The sequence below is a fragment of the Myodes glareolus genome, chromosome 23, assembly GCF_982192425.1.
Source record: "Myodes glareolus chromosome 23, mMyoGla1.1, whole genome shotgun sequence".
Classification (NCBI taxonomy): Eukaryota; Metazoa; Chordata; class Mammalia; order Rodentia; family Cricetidae; genus Myodes; species Myodes glareolus.
In genome coordinates this window covers 13,770,012-13,790,195 of record NC_142048.1, presented here as the reverse complement: position 1 = coordinate 13,790,195, position 20,184 = coordinate 13,770,012, and the positions used below count along the sequence as shown (strand labels likewise).

Genomic DNA, 20,184 nt, shown 5'->3' with positions numbered 1-20,184 from the left:
TGGTCAAAGACATTTTCACAGAGCCACCGCCTACCTTCGCAGAAGCTTCTGGAAAACACAGGCCCAGGATAGGAAACATCTTTCTGTGGGTGTCTAGTGACAGGACCCCAGGGGACGCTTCCATCTCCTTGTCTCAGGAAGACTAGAATAATAAGAAGCCTGCCAGGTCCAATGCCCCTTTGTCTGCTGAGTTCTATTTTTATTGGTTACTATTTAACCAATGGCTTGACATGAAAAATGAGTTAAATGTTCATAGACCTAAAATTTAACTGTAAGCTGAGCCTGTCACAATCAAATGTCTCCTTAAGACCCTGAGGACTGCGTTTCTTCAGTCTGGATGACACTATTGGAGACTAGGTCACAGCCAGCTCTCTCTGCTCAGGCTTATTCCGACGAGAGTGTCCCCACTGCCTGTCTCCTATAAACCAGGGGAAGAGGAGGGCACTGGAGGGCTTTATAGAACTGGGTCAGTGCCCTTAGTGCATCCACAAGAAAGATATGCAGGCACATGCTCTTATTTCTGACAAACGTGGGGTAGTATTTCAGGCCAAAGCTCTAGTCATAAAAAAGAGGAAATCGAGAGATATCACACTCTGGGCATGGTGGCACATGCCTTTAATCTCAGCATTCGGGGGACAGAGACAGGGGGATCAGGAGTTCAAGGGGACTCCAGTTACTTATGGGTTTGAGGCCAGGGTAGACTACATGAGACCTTGGCTTAAAAAAGCCAGAGACAGAGGTGGGAGGTAGAGGGAGAGAGAGGGAGAGAGACAGAAATGAGAGCAGGGAGAAGGCAGGAGAGGGACTGGGAGAGACGTGGGGGGGGGGCGCTGATTCATTGTAATGGACTTGGTGGCATATGGTGTCATCCTACTACTTAAGAGGAAAATGCCCGAAGAGAGCGGATGCTGTCTCAGAAACCAAGAAGAGGCTGGTGCACTGTGGCTAGGCCACACGTCTTATGAGAGAGACAGAGGCTAACACTGAGGGTGAGCAAAAGCCACAGTGCCTGTCTGATCTTAGGGATGGAGTTGATCTGCTCCAACCCCCAGACCTGGCACTGATGGACAGAGAGCCCCTGGAGACTGAAACACCCATGCCAGAGGAAAACATGCTACCTGTCCACCAAACCCAAAGACTGGCTTCTTCAAGGAAGGGAAGTTCATTTAGGACAAGATGGCTACCACATCATGACTTATTGCTTATTGAGCTGGTGTGCAGCCGAGAACCTGTGCCCTAGTGTGGCACTACTACCGGGTGGCACAGAGTTTAGCAACTCTTGGTACAGTTTCCACAGGCACAAATCAGTGTGGCCGCTCCATTCATTTTCAAAGAAATGTTAAGAATGTCTGGATTCTTTTGTGGTGATAATGATACGTTGGCTCCGAAAAGTAATTGTGACACATGGCAGCTGGTGATAATGAACCAGAGCTCCTCTTACAGGATGCAAGCCCTCAGAACTGCCCTTCTTAGAGAATGTCAAAACCGAGGCTCAGGGTGGACCACTGTCTCCGCTTAAGGTGATTAAGGTCCTGGCCACACAAGGCACTTGAAAGACAAATGTGATCCGAACTCTATGTGAGCGGTATTAGGGCCGATTATTTATATCGTACTTGGTTAACTTCCTGGATGCAAGATTTGGTAGCACTTTATTGATGGAACTGTCTGCATCCTCACGCTTCCTGAATCAATGGCTGGTCTCTTTGTAGTAGCTCATGCTTTGTTTTCTACTAGCAAAATAAAGGCTCAAACCAGAAAATGGGGAGAAAGTTTTCCTCGGGCCAACTCTGACTCAACTTTGAACAGAAGCCTATTATGGCATCACTACTATAGGAATCTATTTTTTGACTTCCATACTTATTTTGACTATACTATTTTCAGTTGGGATTTGAGAAGAAGCCAGATCTCAAACATGGAATCCATGTAATCAACATTTAGAAAGTGCCCAACAAAGCAAGCCCCGCCACTCCCCCGGTTAAGGCCAGCTACAGCAGTGGCTGAGTATTGTGGTGTAACTGTATCCCAACCAGGGGAAGATTTAACTGCGAATAAATATAAAGTCTTTTATCCCTCTTTTGTTTCCGGGCATCTGGCAAACTCTGCAGTGCGATTTCAGTAGGAAGAGTAGAGACACAGGTTCTAGCTTGCTCTTGGCTGATATGTCCTCTTTTAACATTCTATCTTCCATTTTTGTCTGTTTATGTGTGTCCCTTCACATAAGACACACATGTGGCGATCAGAGGACGCCTCGCAGGTGTCAGTTATGTCCTTTTGCCACGCGGATTCCCGGGCTGAATTCAGGCCTTCGTGTTTGGGGATAAGTCCCTTTCCTAACTGAGCCATCTTTCTCACCGGCACCATTCTGAGCCCTGCTTTTGGAGAGAGGGTCTCATGGATTCCAGACTGGGTTCAAATTTAAGAGTTTAAAGGAGGATGACCGTAAACTTGTGATTGCTTTGCCTCTGCTGGAATGGTGGGGTCACAGGAGTGCTGGGGGCTGGACCCAGGGTTTCCTCCACATTTAGTGAGCCTTCTGCCGACAGAGCTATGCCCCCAGCCCCACTGTTTCTTGTTTTTGAAATATCCTGGGAAAGAAGAGCTAATTTAGCTTTTACTCACTTTATCTTCCAGCAAATTCTGTCAATACCTGCGTGGTATCTGGTTAGAAGGTTTTTCTGTGCTTTTATAAATAACTTGTGCAGGGCCTGGAGAGATGGCTCAATGGTTAAGAGCACTGGCTGCTCTTCCAGAGGACCTGAGTTCAATTCCCAGCACCCACATGGCAGCTCACTGCTGCCTGTAACTCCAGTTTCAGGGGAATCTGATGCCTTCACACCAATGCACATGAAATAAAGTTAAATAAAAATAAATAAATAAATAACTTGTGCAATTTTAAAGAATTTTAAGGTCGTCAGGATGAGATTAGGAGCAACAGACTTTATAATCTGCAATAAAAAAGCTGAGAGAAGAGGCAGATGATCTGATGCCTGGAGGCTGAACCACTGTGTGATTTCCCTCTTGAGTTCATGCTCCCTAATTTGTCCACATTAATATACTAGGGTACTGTGGTGGCTTCAATGAGAATGGCCCCCACAGGCTCATGTGTTTGGATGCTTGGTTCCCCAGTTGGTGGAACTGTTTGGGAAGGATTAGGAGGTGTGGCCTTGTTGGAGGAAGTGTGTCACAGGGGACGGGCTTCGGGTTTCAAAAGTCGACAGGTTCAATCTCTGTCTCCATGCCTCCTGCTTGTGGATCAGATGTAAGCTCTCAGCTACGCCTCCGGCACCATGCCTACCTGCTTGCCTGGGCACCATGAAGGTCATAGACTCTAACAGTCAGGAAACGTGCGGCACAGACTACATTCTTTGTTTTTGTATGTTGCCTTGGTCATGGTGTGTTATAAGGGCAGGCAACAAAAAAAGGAACCAAGGCAGGTATGTACAGTTTTCCCTTCTCACTAGATGTATTTAAAGTGTTGTTTCTTAATTATGTTTAGTCTTTCTAAAACACTAAGTATAAACTCAACCAAACCCCATCTAGTGTATGTAACACGGAGCTGAGCTGAGTTCAATTTGGAGGTGAGGGGGTGGACCTGAGAGTCAGACAGACTGGGATTCCGTCTCAGTTAAGTGACTGTGGTTTAGTGATGTTATGTTCGTGGCACAGGGATATATCTTAGTAATGTGCCCAATGAAATAACGTGACCTGTACGCTACATAAATGACAGTGAAGGCCATCTTCTTCATTATGGAAAGCACTGCGGAGACTTTGCTTTTAAGAATTTTAAGCAGCTGCATTCAGAAAGGACAGAATTTGGGTAATGGAAATGGATTGCCCCTTGATTGCTGGATGTGATGTCTGAAGACCAGGGTGATGCAAAGGGAGGGATGTCAGATGCTACATGGGACTCCTGGGCATGCAGGCTTGGGTGGAGGTGTGTGTGTGTGGGGCTCACTGTCATGGGGAGCATGTGCAAGTGAAGTCCCGGGGTGCAGGAGGCGCGCAGGTGTCACTTACGCGGGGGTAACGCCCTTGGGCAGCCCCAGGGCGTTGACAGCGACTGGTGGCGGCTGCGAGGGCAGCAGGGCGCTGAGGAAGGCTGCGGGCGTCTGGCCGGGGCCGAAGCGGGCGGGCGAGGCGCAGTGCGAGGAGCTGGGCAGTGGTGGCGGCGGCGGTGGCGGCAGCGGGAACACGTCGGGCACCGGGAAGGCCGCCGAGGGGCTGAAGACGGGCGGCGGCGGCGGTGGCGGCGAGGGCGAGGACGGTCCCCACATGGCCTCCGGTTCCACGAAGGGTGGCCCGGGAGCGCGGCCGAAGGGCCTGGGTGTGGGAGACAGAGGCGATGGCAGACTGGACGAGCTGGGGCTGGAGGTGGGCGTGGCCAGCCCCGACGCCGGACCCAGGTTCTGCGCCGCGATGAACTGCTTGGGGCGAGCATAGTTGAAGGAGCCGGAGGACTGCATGGTGGCGGCGCGGGAGGCCAGCGCGCTCATGGGCTCCGCGGGCACCGGCGACACGCAGGCCGCGAGCTCGGGGAAGGCGGGCGGCGGCGGGAAGGGTGGCGACGGGGGCGCGCTGCTGCCGCTGCTGCTGCTGTTGCAAGGGAGACCCGGCGGCGCTGGGGGCCAGCCGCCCGCTTCCTGCTCCAAGCGCACTTGGTTCTGCAGCTGCTGAAGCTTCAGGGGATCCCTGGGGACACACAGAAAGAAAAGCGACATTTTCAGAGGGGGGCGCATCCCAGGTGGAGAGACACACTCCCTATACCCATTTTCTCACAGGAGCGAGGTGGACCCTGAATATGGTACGAGTCCTTATAGCGAAAGGGGTTGGTTGATCCGCTCTGGACAGAGCGAGCAATGATAATGACAACGGCTCATTTCAACCCAATGGAAGGGGCTGCGGGGATGGCTCGGCCCAGCACTGCTCTGGGCGAGGTTAGGTTCCCAGACCAAGACTCCCAAAGGCCTGTAACCAGGCCCAGGGGAATCCCTCGCCCTCTTCTGGCCTCCACGGGTACTGCACTCACCTGCGCAAACCCACCCATCCTACACGTATTAAAAGACCACTTTGCCAACTATGATTGAAGCTGTTGTATGATTTTCAACAGCCGTGTTGTAACAGAACCAGAAGAAACATTAAGAAAAAAAAAGTGTAGATGAGTTCACAGCCATTTGTAGACAAATTTGGAGGGAAAATTTCATTAGAAAAAAGCTAAAATTAAGAACAAAAACCACTTGAAGCTGTTTCTATAGGTCCCAGTTAGTCTGCCTTGCCCCCTTCACTGCTACCAACTCAATACTTATACTATGGCAAACTGAGGTTTTCACTTCAAACTGGATGCAAAGGAGTGGTGTCTCATGATGGGGGAAGCTGAGGCAGGATGACTGAAGATTTGAGGACATCCTGGGCTACAGAGAAAGAACCTGGCTCCAAAAACAAAACAAAGCCGGGCATGCCGACTCATTCCCGCAATCCTGGAAGTTGGAAAGACCAAGGGTTCAAAGTTCTCCTTAGCTATAGTGATGTATTTTCGTGGGTGTGTGGGTGTTTTTGCCAGCAACTATACCTGTGCACCTCCTATGTGCTGAGCTGTCTTTCCAGATGAAGTTTCAGTTTTTTAAAAATAGAAGTTACTGAGCAGCTAGAACCCCACCCTTTTACTCAGAGGCTTTCTTTCTTGTTTGGATTATCTGTTCACCTGCTTTATTTTGTTCCGTCAGGCAAACACAGCCGCCCATGGTTGACCGCAGTAACTTCAGAAGAACCACGGCCTGAACAATCAGGTCAAGTTTCATGAGAAGGTAAAGTTGTGCACTCCATCTTAAACTTTGAAAAAAGTGTGTGTGGGGGGGAGTAGGTAGCTCATGGATAAACACTTTGCTGCACCAATCATGAACTTTAGAGTTCAGAGCCCACATTCCTTTACAATGTGTGAATATATGTCACTGGAAGGCTGACTGGCCAATAGCTGGACAGGAGAAGGTAAGGTAGAAGAGCCAAACTGAAAATGCTGGGAAGAAGAAAGGCAGAGCCAGGGAGTTGTGAGCAGAGAGAAGCAAGATGGGCATGCTGTACTGAGAAAAGGTACTGAGCCAGGCGGCAGAGCCTAGGTAAGAAATATGGGTTAATTTAAATGTAGGAGTTAGCTAGTAACAAGCCTGAGCTATTAGCTGAGCATTTGTAATAATATTAAGACTCCGTTTACTTGGGAGCAGCTTGCAGGACAGAAACTTCTGCCTACAGCTGGGCACACCTGTAATCTCAGCACTCAGAAAGCAGTGACAGGGGTCCCCAAGGCAGGATAGCAAAGTACCAGGAGAAGCAGTGAGCTCCGGGCTGCGTGGAAGAGCTGGCCTCCACGTTAAAGACGGAGAGCAATGGAGGAAGAAGACACTAGATATCAACCCCTATTCTACACATACACACATACATGTTGCACACAAACATACATTCACCATGCAAACACACTACATACGTTAAAGAAAATATTTGCCAAATGACTTTTGTTTGCTTATTTGTCCCCAGGCTAAATGAAGGTTCAAGAAACTCAAAGCACTAAAAGGACTGGAAGGGCAGGCAAAAGAGCTGAAGGTTTGTTTTCAGGTGTCCTTAGGTGGAGGAGAATCGCACGTTCTAACATCCTTCCTGTGCCTTTGACAATAATCCAGTGGAAAGATGACACCTACATTCATGGAAAGACGAAGAAATCCTTTCTGGAGAACTGAAAGCTGCAAAGAGAGCATGGTTCTCAATTCTTAATCTGTGCTAGGCATCAAAGATGTTTAATTACAAAGGACTTCATGGGATCCCACTGAACTTAATTTGAGTGCTCTAAAAGCAGCCCAGCTGCTGCTGAGACACGCCACTCCCATGAGATTCCAGATGGCCCTGTGGTTTGGTAGACTGTGGGGCACATGTGATCCCACTTCATGTGTTTAGGAGCAGTCTAGGAATAGAACTTGTAAAAGCCACCCACCAGCTCCAGAAACCATTGTGTGGCGGCACTCTCCCTCTGCTTTCCTCCAAGGGAAGCTTCCACACCTGCCTTCCCTGGCTCCTTGCAGCTGTGGAGGATGCTCCAACGCGCTGGCTGATGCTGCCCCTGGTGGCTTTCGCCCAAGGCCTGCTCCCTTCGCTGCCAGCCTCGCTCTTCCCCATGGCAGGAGAAACAGATGTCTCTGAAGACAATTTAAGTGTGGCCTGCATCAGCAAATAGCTGGGTGGTGCTGGGACTGTTCTGGAGAGCACAGACCTTCTATCAAGGAGGAGGGAACAGCTTCTTGGAGCCACCTACATTGGTTTTGATTCTTTCCATAAAATCAGTCTTGCTTGAGGAAGAACTAGATAGTCCCCGCTTCCTGACTGTGAACACAGAGAGACCAGATGCCTCAAGTCCCTGCTGCCATTAATTTTCTGCTATGATAGTCTATTTGAAAAAAAATAGGAAGAACTACAAGATACGTTAACCCCCATATGCGGTACAGTTGTCTACTCATCACACAGAATAATCTAGTAGTTTGGTTCCTGTTATATGTTAGAAGAGAAATAAAGAACCTCACCAGGATTGTTATTCTCCCATTTTCCAGTGCCTCAGCCTGTGGTTAAGAGCACAATGTTCGAGAAACAGAGGCAGACACAGGACACCAAAGCACTGACTATGAATCTTCAAGTGTCTGATTTGATTCGCGCTTGAGCAACAGTTTTATATAAAAGGACTTGACGGCAGAATCCTGAGATAACAAAATGTGCCGTTCGAAACTGCTGTCGCCACTTTTCTCTGGTTGGGTCGATGGAAGCTGACTGTCGCAGAGATGAGAGAGCAAAGAGAGCCAAAGACACCAGAAAGCTACATCCGTCCAAGCTCTTTGGAAACCACACACAAGTTGTTTGTCATTAAAAAATAAATGGCTTGTCTGGTCTCTCCACCTCTTTATCCTGCTGGCTTTTCTGTGAAAATGAAGCTACAACAAATCTTTTGGAAATCCTGCTTGTGCATGAAATCCTGGCTATGAGGATTTGTGAAAGCCTTAGTCACAAGTACGCTTTTCAATTTCCTGGTCTCCAATCTTTGGTTAGACACAACTCATCCATCCGATTCTCCCCACTTCTTTTTTTTTCTCCTCTTCTCACCACACCCCCAATTCAACAAGTCTAAGAATTTCCCCGCTCTTAACACAACCTACTGTTCTCCAAGTTTCAATACTGCAGGAAACAAAACCGCCCAGAGTTTCTGCGAAGCGCCTGTCACGGGCCATTTACAAACAGGAGAAGAGGAAGGGCAACGTGCCTCAGGTTAGAGAGAGCTCAGAATCCGGGTTTGCCCTTTGATTCATTCACCTCTCCAGGCACGCCAGCACGAAAGAACCTTGACCTTCGATGTAATTAAAACAAAAACAAAAACAAAAAACTGGGGTCATAGTTTCCTCCCAATGCCGTTCTTCACTTTGACGGCTCCTTGCAGGGCCAGCATCTAGGACCATTAGATTTTGACAGTTGCAGGTGTTTTGATGACAGAGGCTGGCTGGTTGGCAGAATCCCATGCTGGGCCTTTTCCTCCAAGTACTCAATATAGAGATTTGCTAAAAGACGAGCAACTGTACTATCATTCTGTTCTCTGGAGGATTGATGGCCAAGCTCAAGGTAAACGATAAGAAAAGAAATTTCTGGGAAACAACTTTCAAGTCTGTCTCCTGGGAGCAGTGTCTGGGTCTGGGTGGTGAGAATTAATTTGTTCCCCGTCCGCACTGATAAAGATGTAGTATTCATAGCCACCAAGAGACCCTTCAGACAAGAAGGACTGAGAACAGGTGTGCTTTAGGAATAAAGATATTTCATATGCATTTCCTGTCATTTTTGACTGAAGCCGTTGCAAGGTGAGGAGTTGCCGAGCATCTCCCGGGTCCTGCTGTTCACAGCACTTTGATGACAAGGAGTGCAGCCTCCACCCTCCCATGACACCCAGCGAGGACTGCACAGGACAGCCTCAGCGGTGTCAAGGAGGACAACGAACATTCTGACTACAGCGCTTTGCCTTTTGGAGTTCATGCGGCACAAGGAAGAGGTCCGTGGATGGGAGTGGAGAATTTTTGGGAATTTCACAGTGAAGGCAGAGTTTTGACCCAGAGCCCTGGGCATCCCCCAAATCTATTTTTTTCCTCCAGGGAAACTAGCTAAGTATCCAGAGAGGAGAAAGGTGAAGGCATTAATTTTGAGAACTTATAAGGAGTGCAATACAAAGCCCAGGAGGCCTCAATTCAGGGGTTGATTAAATTCTTTCTAAAACTTTACTATGCTAGTGTTTCACTAATTTTGTTTTTATTCAGTTACTTATGCCTCAATCTATGGTCTCGCACAATTAAAAACGCATAGCAGCTTGGTTTGCTTAGAACTGGCTCATTGTTGCTGATTGTAAAAGGCCTAAAAAAAATCACAATCCTGAGAAAGTTCATTTACATAATTAATATGTAAATCACAAAAGACCAATCACATATGTGTATGAAAATGCTATAATGAAATCCACCAGTTTGAATTTTAACTTCAAAATTAATTTTAAAACGCGCAAAAAAATAGCCAAATGAGATCATATTACTTGGCCTTCAGGGGGTTATGAGTTCAAAAACAATTACAAATTCAAACATATTTCCGTAAGAATGGGAGTGAGAACAGGGACAAAGATGTGGGCTTTGTACAAAATACCACATAAGAGAATGGTAAAATCAAGTTAAAAGTGACCGCTTCTTGGGAATAAGTATGTATGTATTTCATCTATTGCCAAATAGCATAGGTTTCTATACAAAGTCCCATTCTTTGATCTTTAATTCATTGAAACGTTTATAAATTCTGTTGACTCCATCCAGAGCCAGAACTGAACACAATTAATTTACACAGGATGATAGTTCAAGGGAGAAGTGGCCTGGCCACACTCCGCACACGACTGGAGTTGCTTTTAGAGAGATCTGTCCTTTGCACTTAGAATAAGAGTCATGTTTGGCTCCATAACAGAAAGGCAGTAGTAGCCTTGTGTCTCAATTCATAAAGCTGATCTCTGTTTGAAGTCATTCCCTGGAGAGAAAGAGAGAGAGAGGGGAGAGAGAAAGAGAGACAGGGAGAGGGAGAGAGAGAGAAAGAGAGGGAGGGAGGGAGAAAGAGAGACAGGGAGAGGGAGCGAGAAAGAGGGAGAGGGAGAGGGAGGAAGGGAGGGAAACAGAGAGAGAGGGACTGGGAGAGAGAAAGATGGAGAGGGAGAAGGAGGGAGGAAGGGAGGGAGGGCGGGAGAGGGTGAGGGGAAGAGGGAGAGAGAGAGAGAGAGGGAGATGGAGAGGGAGAGAGAGAGAGGGAGAGAGAGAGAGAGAGGGAGATGGAGAGGGAGAGAGAGAGAGGGAGAGAGAGAGAGAGAGAGAGAGAGAGAGAGAGAGAGAGAGAGAGCGCGAGCAAATGCTTCCACTTTATAATCTTCCTGGGAATTTCTGGGAAAACCGGAAGGGTGACTTTATTTCTCCTGTGACACATGGAATATGGACCAAGAGGTTGGGGAGCTGTGGTCCGTCAAGTCCAGATGAGATTGTTCATCAGAGCTGAATCCCACAACTGACCCCAGAGAGGTGAAGAATTCTCACGCAGATCTGTGCAGAGCCAACACTTAGCAGGCAGAAATGGCCATGGGGGCCTCAGTGAAGGCTGCAGAGTCTGCTCCAATATGCTTACAACCTCACCAAGTGATCAGGGTTTTTAGCCTGGCAGAGCAGATTCCGGATGGGCTTAGATGATGCCTGCGGTCACGGGAAAGCCCTGAGGGATCAAACCACGTGGAACACTGGTGTTCAGCCTCTTTGGGGGGAGGCATGCAGGGTCAGGTTCTGGACGCTTAACTAGGCATCACGGAGAAATGCCTGACATGATTTTCGTTTCTGCTGCTTCAAAGGCCCGTGGACACAGCAGGAAGATATTAGTTGTTGGTTCCTATAAAAGCTGTGCTAATTTAGTGGACACTAAAGAAGCATGAGCTCTTCCCAGTTGAAAACGCATGCCATTAACTCACAGCACAGACAAAGTACACTTTGGAACAAGTCTGTTTGCTAACCTTTTCGGTCAATGCTTCGGGCAGAAGCAATGATCTCATATCTAACTGAAATACCAAGGAAAACTCCCTGTGAGAAACATGTGGAGGACCTTTCAGATCTTAAGCATAAAATTTCCAGGAGGATTTGAAGACTTGGGGTGGGAGGGAGAGAAGCTAACTCGATATCTTACAGTGAAACAAAGCACTGGCGTATTTGGGGATGGTTAGTATTTCTCCAACTTTCCACTGTAGAGGCTTCTTTCATATCTTCTGTGGTTTCCATTTCAGCTACACTGAGCAGACCCGTAACAAGGGTGTGCAGGCAGCCAGTGTTTGTAAGAATAGCTTACTACTGAGGGTCAAGGGTCACATCTTTGAAAACAAATCACCGTTACCTGCTCACTCTAATGTCTTTACGAAACACATAGACAGAAGAACCTCCTACACCACTCTCCCACTTCCCTAGACTCCACTTCTAACTTCTCGACAGCACTTCACTGCTATTCACAGACAAACTACTAAGTCAATATTTACCAAATTTAATTGAAGTCCCCAGATGTATCTGTTCCATCAAGCTGAATGGCACTGAGCCACACACAGCTGCTTTTTTCTACACAAGCAATCATAGAGGTGAAGCCTCTAACTACCACATAAATTATTTACAAGTAAGAGCACAGAGTCAGCAAAATAAGAAAGTTCCAGCACTTTCAGTCTGGTGATACCATGGGCATTTGTATACTTGGAGAATTTGTTTGTCCATCCTGGGGCTGGTTTTTAAGTTTAAAGTGGAAATTCATAATGTTAAGATAGGATCCTACCAAACTTTGAGATCTTATAACATGGCCTCGCGAGTCCTTTAAGATTTAATCACTGTAGGGAGCTGGAGAGATGACTCAGAGGTTAAGAACACTGACTGCTCTTCCAGAGGACCTGAGTTCAATTCCCAGCACCCACATGTTGGCTCACAGTCATCTATAGTGAGATCTGGCGCCCTCTTCTGGTGCACAAGCATACAAGCAGGCAGAACACTATATACATAAAAACAATTATATCTTTTAAAAAAAGATTTAATCACTCTAAAGAAACTCATTTTAAGAGAACTACTGAGCAAGGATATCAGTCCAAATTTGGCATTTATTAGTGTGTATATCAGAGGTGCACACACATCTCTCTCTTTCACGCGCGTGGGCGCACACACACACACACACACACGCTGTAAGTCCCAGAGGCCTTTCCGGGAGATCATCAGAGTAGAGCCTTATCCAGCCCTGAACCCAATATGAAACCCAAGTCAGCCATTCTTCTAGGCTGCCTGTGTCGGATAAGGTTCTGCTGTGATGTTCGCCCTGGAAGGACTCTGGGGCGTCCAGCACCCAAGCAAATCTTTCCAAAGCTCACGCATGCTGTCACACTGGCTGTAACGGCCATGCCATGCTGTTCGGCATCTTGCGGTCCCACTGCCTTTCTGGTGGATCTGTGGCAAGTGACTCACCCGCCCCCGTCTTAATGCACTCTTGTCCCCTGTGGCCACCGGAAAACCATCTCGGTTTTCTGTTTCTGACCCTGGTTTGACTCCCTTTCTGGATCTTTCTGGATCTTTCCTGTGCTCTCTAAATCTGGTATCTCCCAAGATTTAAGGGGTTTCCTGACGCTGCAACAAACCATCTTCACCCTCAAGCATGGTGGGTGGCAGCCATAACTAGACTGGGATGCTCATGGCCAAAGGCCACAGCTTGGATGTAGACTTTCTTCATGTTCCTCTTTGTGTAGATCCGGCTTCTCTCTTATCCCCTGACCTTTGACTTGGAAGACAGTTCTGGTGCCCACTTGCACATAACTTTTAACTTAGCATGTCCCAAACAGGGTGTCTCTCACCTTCACCTAATTTCTCCTCCTAGCAACATCTGACATCCACCATCCCAGCAGTCGGTGCCAGATGGCCCTAAAACCCCACTTTCAGTACTGGTTCGGCAACATATTTTCATTCTTCCAAGTTAGTCTCCTTCGTTTCTTCCTCCTTCATCCTTCCCATGTGTTTCTCTATTTGTAGAGTCCTGCCTCTGCCTGCTTCTCTCGGTTTACTGTGGGGGTCTTGAGTCTCCGACGTCCACTTCAAAGCCCTTGTCCTCCTGCAGCCCCACCTAACACTGTCTTCCTCCCTCCTGCAGGTTGATCCACGACCCTGTCAGGAGCGTTATCAGTGGCATCTCCCACCCATCAGGCAGGCCTCCCTGGGCCAGGCTAGTGTTCTTTTGGGCTTCCTTATCATGACAGTGTGTTTATACACAAATGCCACTAAATCCCCATGAAGAGACTGCTAGGCACATGTAGGAGAAGGAAATATGCCTTGTAATAGAAGGAAAGGAATTCACGTATTTGTATCTATGAAAATACAACCTAAGTATTGGCATTTCTGTAATAACAGTAGTTACAATTTTGGCTTTGTAGTGCCCAAAATAAGAAACTTCCATCCCCAAAGAAGTGTGTTTGTGAACCTGGCAACAGAGTTCCTAATTTGGCATCCGCGAGGCACTCCACCGTGTTCCAGGCAGTGGCAGGCTGTACCCGTGCCCATTTTCCATTTTATTTGGTTAGCAGTCAAAACTGAGTTGTGTTTGTACTTGCTTTGAGAAGTGACTCCGGGATCTTTCGGGGCTTGCCGAGAACCTCAGGCATCCCTAAGTGACTCTTTTCCTTCACAGGCCCCATTTCCCGCTGTCTCTAAATAATGAAATGTCTAAGTTGGTTCCTGTATAGAAAGAAGATACGGCTCCCCTCTGGGTCCATCATGCCACAGGTACGATACACATAAAGACACAATAACATGTCCTGAACCAGGCGGTAGTGAGGGCCTCAGCCGGGGGTAGAATGGGAAGCATTATTGATGAGGATGCCTGAGACACAATTGCTGCTTGCGCTGGTTCTTTTTCCAAGAGACTTGTACTAAAATAAAATGTGCCATGGGGGAGTCTGTATGCAGAAAGGAAGCCAGTCACGTGCAAAGAATCCAAGTGGGTAGGTAACAGGCAGAGGATAGGGAAGTTAAAATTGGTATACATTTTTAATATCTAAATTCACATAATGTTCAGAATAGTTTATCTTTAAATTTCATATGCAAATGATTTTTTTCTTCTGCTCTTTCTTTTCCAGTTTTAAAACACTTACCCTAATGGCCCCCAAAGCCAATTTCCTTATTGTACAGACGTGGAAACAGTAACACTGAGCTGTTAACTTGACAAAGGTATCAGTTGGTTGGTGCCAAAGGCCAGACAGGAATCTCTTATAAGAATACTAAAAGGTAACCTAATAGCAGTGTCCAAGGCTGACGACTCAATAGATGGATGGGTGCACGAACCACGCATAAAGGAACAATGTGGTTAACAGCACTGGCTGCTCTTCCAGAGGTCCTGGGTTCAATTCCCAGCAACCACAAGAAAGTTCACAGCCATCTATAATGGGATCTGATGCCCTCTTCTGGTCTGCAGCTGTACATGCAGATAGAACACCATATACATAGAAATAAATAAATATTAAAGAAAGAAACAATGATGTTTAGAGTTTTTGAAAGAGCTCATGTCTGCAAAGTAAGAGGCATGGAGTCTTTTACATTTGCATTTTGTAATTGTATATGTTGTTTGAGCTTTAAAATCATGTGGATAAGAAAACATGGTTAAACTACTTTCAAGTGGCTGGGAAATTAGCGTAGCCTGTAAGAGCTTGCTGTACAGACATGGAGACCTGGTTTCCATTCCTAGATCCATGTAAAAAGCCAACCACAGTGTCACAAACTTGTAATCCTGATACTATAGAGCAGAAGATAGGTTCCCTGGGGCTCCATGGCCAGTCAGCATAGCCTAATGGATAGCCTCAGATCCCAGTGAGAGACCCTATACAGAGAGGGGTGAGGGGAGGGGAAAGGGGGGAGGAAGAGGGAGATGCATGCACACACAACCATACACAAAGACTTCAAAAATTTCTCAGGTTGGGTGGACAGTTCTATGGTAGAATATTGCCTAGCATGCATTAGGTACTAATAAGTGTATACACACACACACACACACACACACGCACGCACACACACATGCACAGAATAAATTGCAGAACGCTATCTTTTTTGTCGCAACACTTATTTCCATGGGGCTCTGGTTTCTTACAGGCAGAGATGGGGCTCAGCTGACATGGCTGTTTGTTCTGGAGGACCACACGATGCTGAGACTGTCTCTCTTGACGACCCAGCTGTCCCATGTAGACAAGGCTTGCTAGCAAAAGCAGCAGCTTGACTGTCGGGCTGGGTGTTTGGCACGCTGAAGCAGGAAGTTGGGTAGCGGAAGAGATGGCCCCAGCGGGAACAGGCTCTACCAGCCTCACCTACAGTTCGGTTTGTATGAATTTTTCTGAACTCGGTAGGGGACAGAGTAGCAACAGTAGAGTGTGGTATCTGCTGCCTATGCCCCAGTTGCTCCTTGAGAACCTTCAGGCCTTCTCATTTCTGAGGTTCTGGTCCCAGGAAGGTACCTTTTTAAAACATTATTATTATAGCATCCTCGGGTCCTGCATCAGTGATGGGGGAACTGTCCTTTGATGGCAACCTTTCTTGTTGTTTTAGCATCTGCCAGGACAGAGCCATTCCAAAATAGATATAGATAGATAGATAGATAGATAGATAGATAGATAGATAGATAGATAGATAGATAGATAAAGTTCTTGGCTTGGCTTCTACAGTGATGTTCAGGAAGAGAGAAAGAGGCAATGCCTTTGCCAGCATGACTGAGGAGGGCTTACTCCCCTATGTCTCCTCAAATGGTCTGTCCTGAACACAGTGGTTCTTCTCTCTGGATTGGGATGCCCTGAGCCCTGTATGCCCTCTGCTAAGCTTGCCTATTTCAAGAGGTCATACTCCCCTGGGAGCTTTGGAGGGACATTGTTATTTTGGCACTTGCTTAAGATATGTGTAGGGACTCAGGGCTCCTGCTGTGGCTGCTCCCTGCTGCTCCCTTTAGTGGGCAAATGTCCCTGCTTCTCTCAAGAAGCCATCCTGCCTGCACTGGAAGGCCCTGGTTCTCATAAGCTTGGTCTGAGGCTTAGGTAGGGCCCACAGTCTGCGTGCACGGCCTGGGCCTGCTCCATGATATAAACTTAGACTCAAAGTCAACTGACTTTTATGGTTAGCTTTTCAGGTCCTCGGAGAGGCGATACTGCCTCCAGGCGCCTCCCAGTTGTCAGAACTTTCTGTATTACTTGAGCTCATATCTGTACCTGTATCCATCCACACGTTTCCTGCTGGCTCGTTGTGAAGAGCTGAGAGGTCTTCTCCCCTGACTGTCTCCCACGTGTGAGACATGGCCTACTCTTTCCAGTCAGATGTCTTCCCAGAAGCCTCTGAGCCACATTGCTGCAAGCCAGTCTCTCATGCATCAGCTGGGGCCCAGTCCCGGGGGCATCTTTGGCAGCTCTGGACTGTGTCCATTGATGGCCCCTCTGACTCTGCCAGGCTGACTTTGTCTACGGCAATGAGTGTCCATGCCAGAATAAGATGTTTTGTCATTTTTCATTGTGTGAAGACCCTTGCTTGCATGAATGGCTCTGCCTCTTCCACCTTGCCCACAGATGTGGCTTCAGAGACAGGACAGCCAAAGACAGGGATAGATTTTGATGTTTCCATCTTGTCGTTTCCTTTAAGGAGACCCCAAGTTTACAGTCTACTATGAAAATAGGGGTGGTGAGGAGGAAAAGCTTAAGTGGGAAGAAGATTGGCAGGGACCCCCTTCTATAATAGAGATCTTTATAGATAGATCCCTGAGTTTGTGCAGAAGCTACATATCATCCTGACATGAGAATTTTTAATGTGGTTTTCCTGATATATATATATGTATGATATATGTATATTTTATATATATATATATATATATATATATATATATATATATATATATATATAAAATTTTCTTTTTGGAACCATGCTCTGCCCACCAGATGTGTGTGTGGGGTTGTGGGGTTCTTAGCTCTCCTCACCCACCAACGGGGTCATCATTGTGTTCTTTCTACTGGGGGATTTCTCAGGTTACGGCAATGTCCCCTTGATAGGAAACCACAGTCCGTGCACACTGCCAGGGATCAGACCCTCTGTGAGCTCTTCACATTTCCTACTCAGTTTCTCACATTGTTCCTGACAGCGTCTCAGCCTGGAGGCAGCTGAACCTTCCCTGAGTGACACTGTCCTGATCCTTCTCCACTTCCTCTTCTAGATGAGTCTTGAGCATCCCTCTTAGAAGCTTCCAGATTGGTTCAATGCACAGTTGTCTAAGCCTTGGCTGTTCTAGAAGCACCTGAAGAAGGTGATAGGTGAGGGTCCATGGCTGTTCTTTGGCTTAGAGGATTCGGGACACTCTGTTTAAGGAGACTTGATCTTGTGGGTCATCTCCCAGTGGTGCTGGAAGAGGCTCTTTCTGTGTTACTCCTCTGGTCACTTCTGGAACTCAACTGTTGAAGGTAGATACTCAGGGAAGCTGAACCTGGAGACCCAGATCTCAGAAGACTGGCTGACCCATGGGAGTTTGAGTAATTCTCTTTCCATCAGAAGAAAATGTTGGGTTAAGGAAAGTCCGCTAGGCAGTGGTGGCACACAGGTTTAATTCCAGCACTTGAGAGGCAGGTGAATCTTTGTGAGTTTGGGGCCAGCCTGGTCTACAAAGCTAGTTCCAGGACAGCCAGGGCTACCCAGAGAAACTAGAAAAAAAATAGAAGAAAAAGAAGAAAAAAGGAAAGTCCCCTTAAAATCCCAGAAATTTCTGTGGTAAAGGAAGTTGCACCAGGAGAGGAGACACTGTGCTACCGTCCTAGCAAATAAACACCGTGGAAACGGAAGAAGAGATTCACTTATCCCCTCCCCTCCCCGTGTCTGACGCTACTTGGGTGTGCGTGGGGGGGGGGCTCCTTGGAGAAACCTCATTAACCACCGGTATCATTACTACTATCACCAACACGCATATCGCCAGTGCTAAGAGCTAGCAACAGTTAATCATTAGCAACTGCCTTACATGAGCCTTAACCATGTACACCAGCATTAAGTTCTTTATTTCTCTAAACGCATCCAGTTTTACAAAAACAGTAGGAGATGAGCCAGTTTATAATCTTCACTTTCCAGGACCCGAGGCGCAGCTTGAGGTGTCTAAGCTCCCACAGCTGGGAAACGGGAGAGATCTGTCTCAGGATTACGGTGTGATGGGCTCCTATCCAAAGTCCCATCTTCTCTGGCCCCGATCGTGAGTGACATCACTTCGGCCACAGGGGACCTTTCCAGCCTGGGTTTCCTCCTGAGCGGATGGCCCTCGGGTATCACTAAGCCCACACTGCGACGACACTCACAATAGCTATATATAGACATACCCTGGCTGTGTCCTAAAGACACCCTACTTACTCAAACAGTTACGTCTCACGGACTGGACTTTAAAAACTTCTGTTGGGGAAATGACAAGAATGCATAAAGCAACCCGAAGGCGTTTGCTTCTGAAAGCAGGAAATTAAATCCCCTACCCAGTTTCTCTCTTCAGTTTTGAGATCCTCCGTCAGCTCTTGTTTCTCGTGTTCTCTACCGACTACACAATGTCTGTAGCTGGACCCTGCAGGTCCCCAGAACGTGAGGAGCAGGAAGATGTGATGGATGGGGGACGGTGTCTGTGCTCAGATTTTTCAAATCAGATGTGGATCAAAATGCCCGAGGATCAAAAGACGGCTGACTCCTGTCACCAGCGTGTGAGAGTGTGGATGTTTGTGTACACTTAGTGGTGCCCTCCTTCACACACCTCTTCGAACAGAATGCCTGCTGCAGAAAAGTTAAAACAGACAAAATGGTGGACTAGGCAGCGAGAATTTTTCTCTTACCAAAGCTGGCGTTGGCTGTGAACGCACAGGCAGCCCCTGCCTTTTTTAAGCATCCCTGCTATTGAGCTCCCGGGGGAGGGGGCTCTCCTCTGTAGACCTGACTATGGCCTGCTTGGTGTGCTGTGTGGCTTTTTACACCACTCTGGTCTAAAGATCTTCATGATCGGTGACATAGAAATCTGTATGGCTTTTTACACGAAAGACTTTAAAAATCCCTTCCAAGTTATTAAAAAGCACTGTCTAGCTGTCAAGTCGATACAGTAGAGTCTTGTTACTGATACTCTTCTGCCATCCGGTCTCTTGAGGGATTGTGCCACTAACTATGGCAGACTCCAGGAAGACTGTAGTTTTTCACACACTCAGGAAAGCAGTATTTTAAAAGGAGGAGTCTTTCCAATTTTCCATTAATGCAGGCCTATCTCTGAGGAGTTTATGAAACAACTTATCTAAACAAGGAAGACACTGCCAACAAGATCTCATGTGTACCTCAGCGTTGCAAGGGTAAATAAGTGAGAGGAATGCACAGTTGGCTCTGGGGACTTGGAGTGATCTATTTTCCATTAAAGGTCAGCCGTTGCTAGTTTAAATGTTAATAGCCAAGACATACAAGTCAAAGGTTCTGTGGTATGAACGGAGGCTCTGCCCAGTCACCAGACTCCCAGTCCAACCTCACATCTGAAGAGGGAAGTTGTGAAAAGGAAAAAATTTGAAGAAATGCACTTGGCATGCTCAGGAGATGCAGCTTACCATTACGAATTAAGAAATCTGTGGCCTGGGAAGGAACTATAAATTTGTAATGGCTTTTTCCCTTAGCTTTTGACCAGCTAACCTTGACATTCCTCAGAAGCCAAAGGGTGAGGTGCAAGACTGACAGACGTGGCCGGCCTTTCCCTTCAGGAGGCAGATCCAACTTTTAGCAGTAAATGAAATCTAGCCACATATTTCTTGGGAAGAGCTGTAACAAATGAGATTTTTCCCTGAGAAATGGCTAACACAACTACCACAATTCTGAGGTAAAACAATCCAATTATTTAGCGTAATAACTCTCAAGAAAAAAACAAAACCTAGAGAAAGCTATCAAAGCGTCCTGCCTTTTCCAGCATGCTGACATATGGCTGTACGTAGTCCATAGTCTGTAGTCGCTAATCTAGCATTCTGTCAAATGGAATTTTTTAGACTATGGTGTTTGTGACTAATTCCAAAACAATAAATTTACTGCATGATCTTGAAATGTCTTTCAAAGA

General features: G+C 47.0%; 1 protein-coding gene across 5 annotated transcripts in view; it reads right to left on the bottom strand.

Moving 5' to 3' along the window:
- Nucleotides 1–20,184, bottom strand: part of Palld (palladin, cytoskeletal associated protein) — a 374,662-nt gene that overhangs the window by 34,497 nt on the left and 319,981 nt on the right. For all 5 annotated transcript variants that reach the window (XM_087900784.1, XM_087900785.1, XM_087900787.1 and 2 more), the window contains one exon: nucleotides 4,018–4,689. In XM_087900784.1, the coding sequence (XP_087756910.1) occupies nucleotides 4,018–4,689 (672 nt within the window). The remainder of the gene's footprint in view (nucleotides 1–4,017; nucleotides 4,690–20,184) is intronic.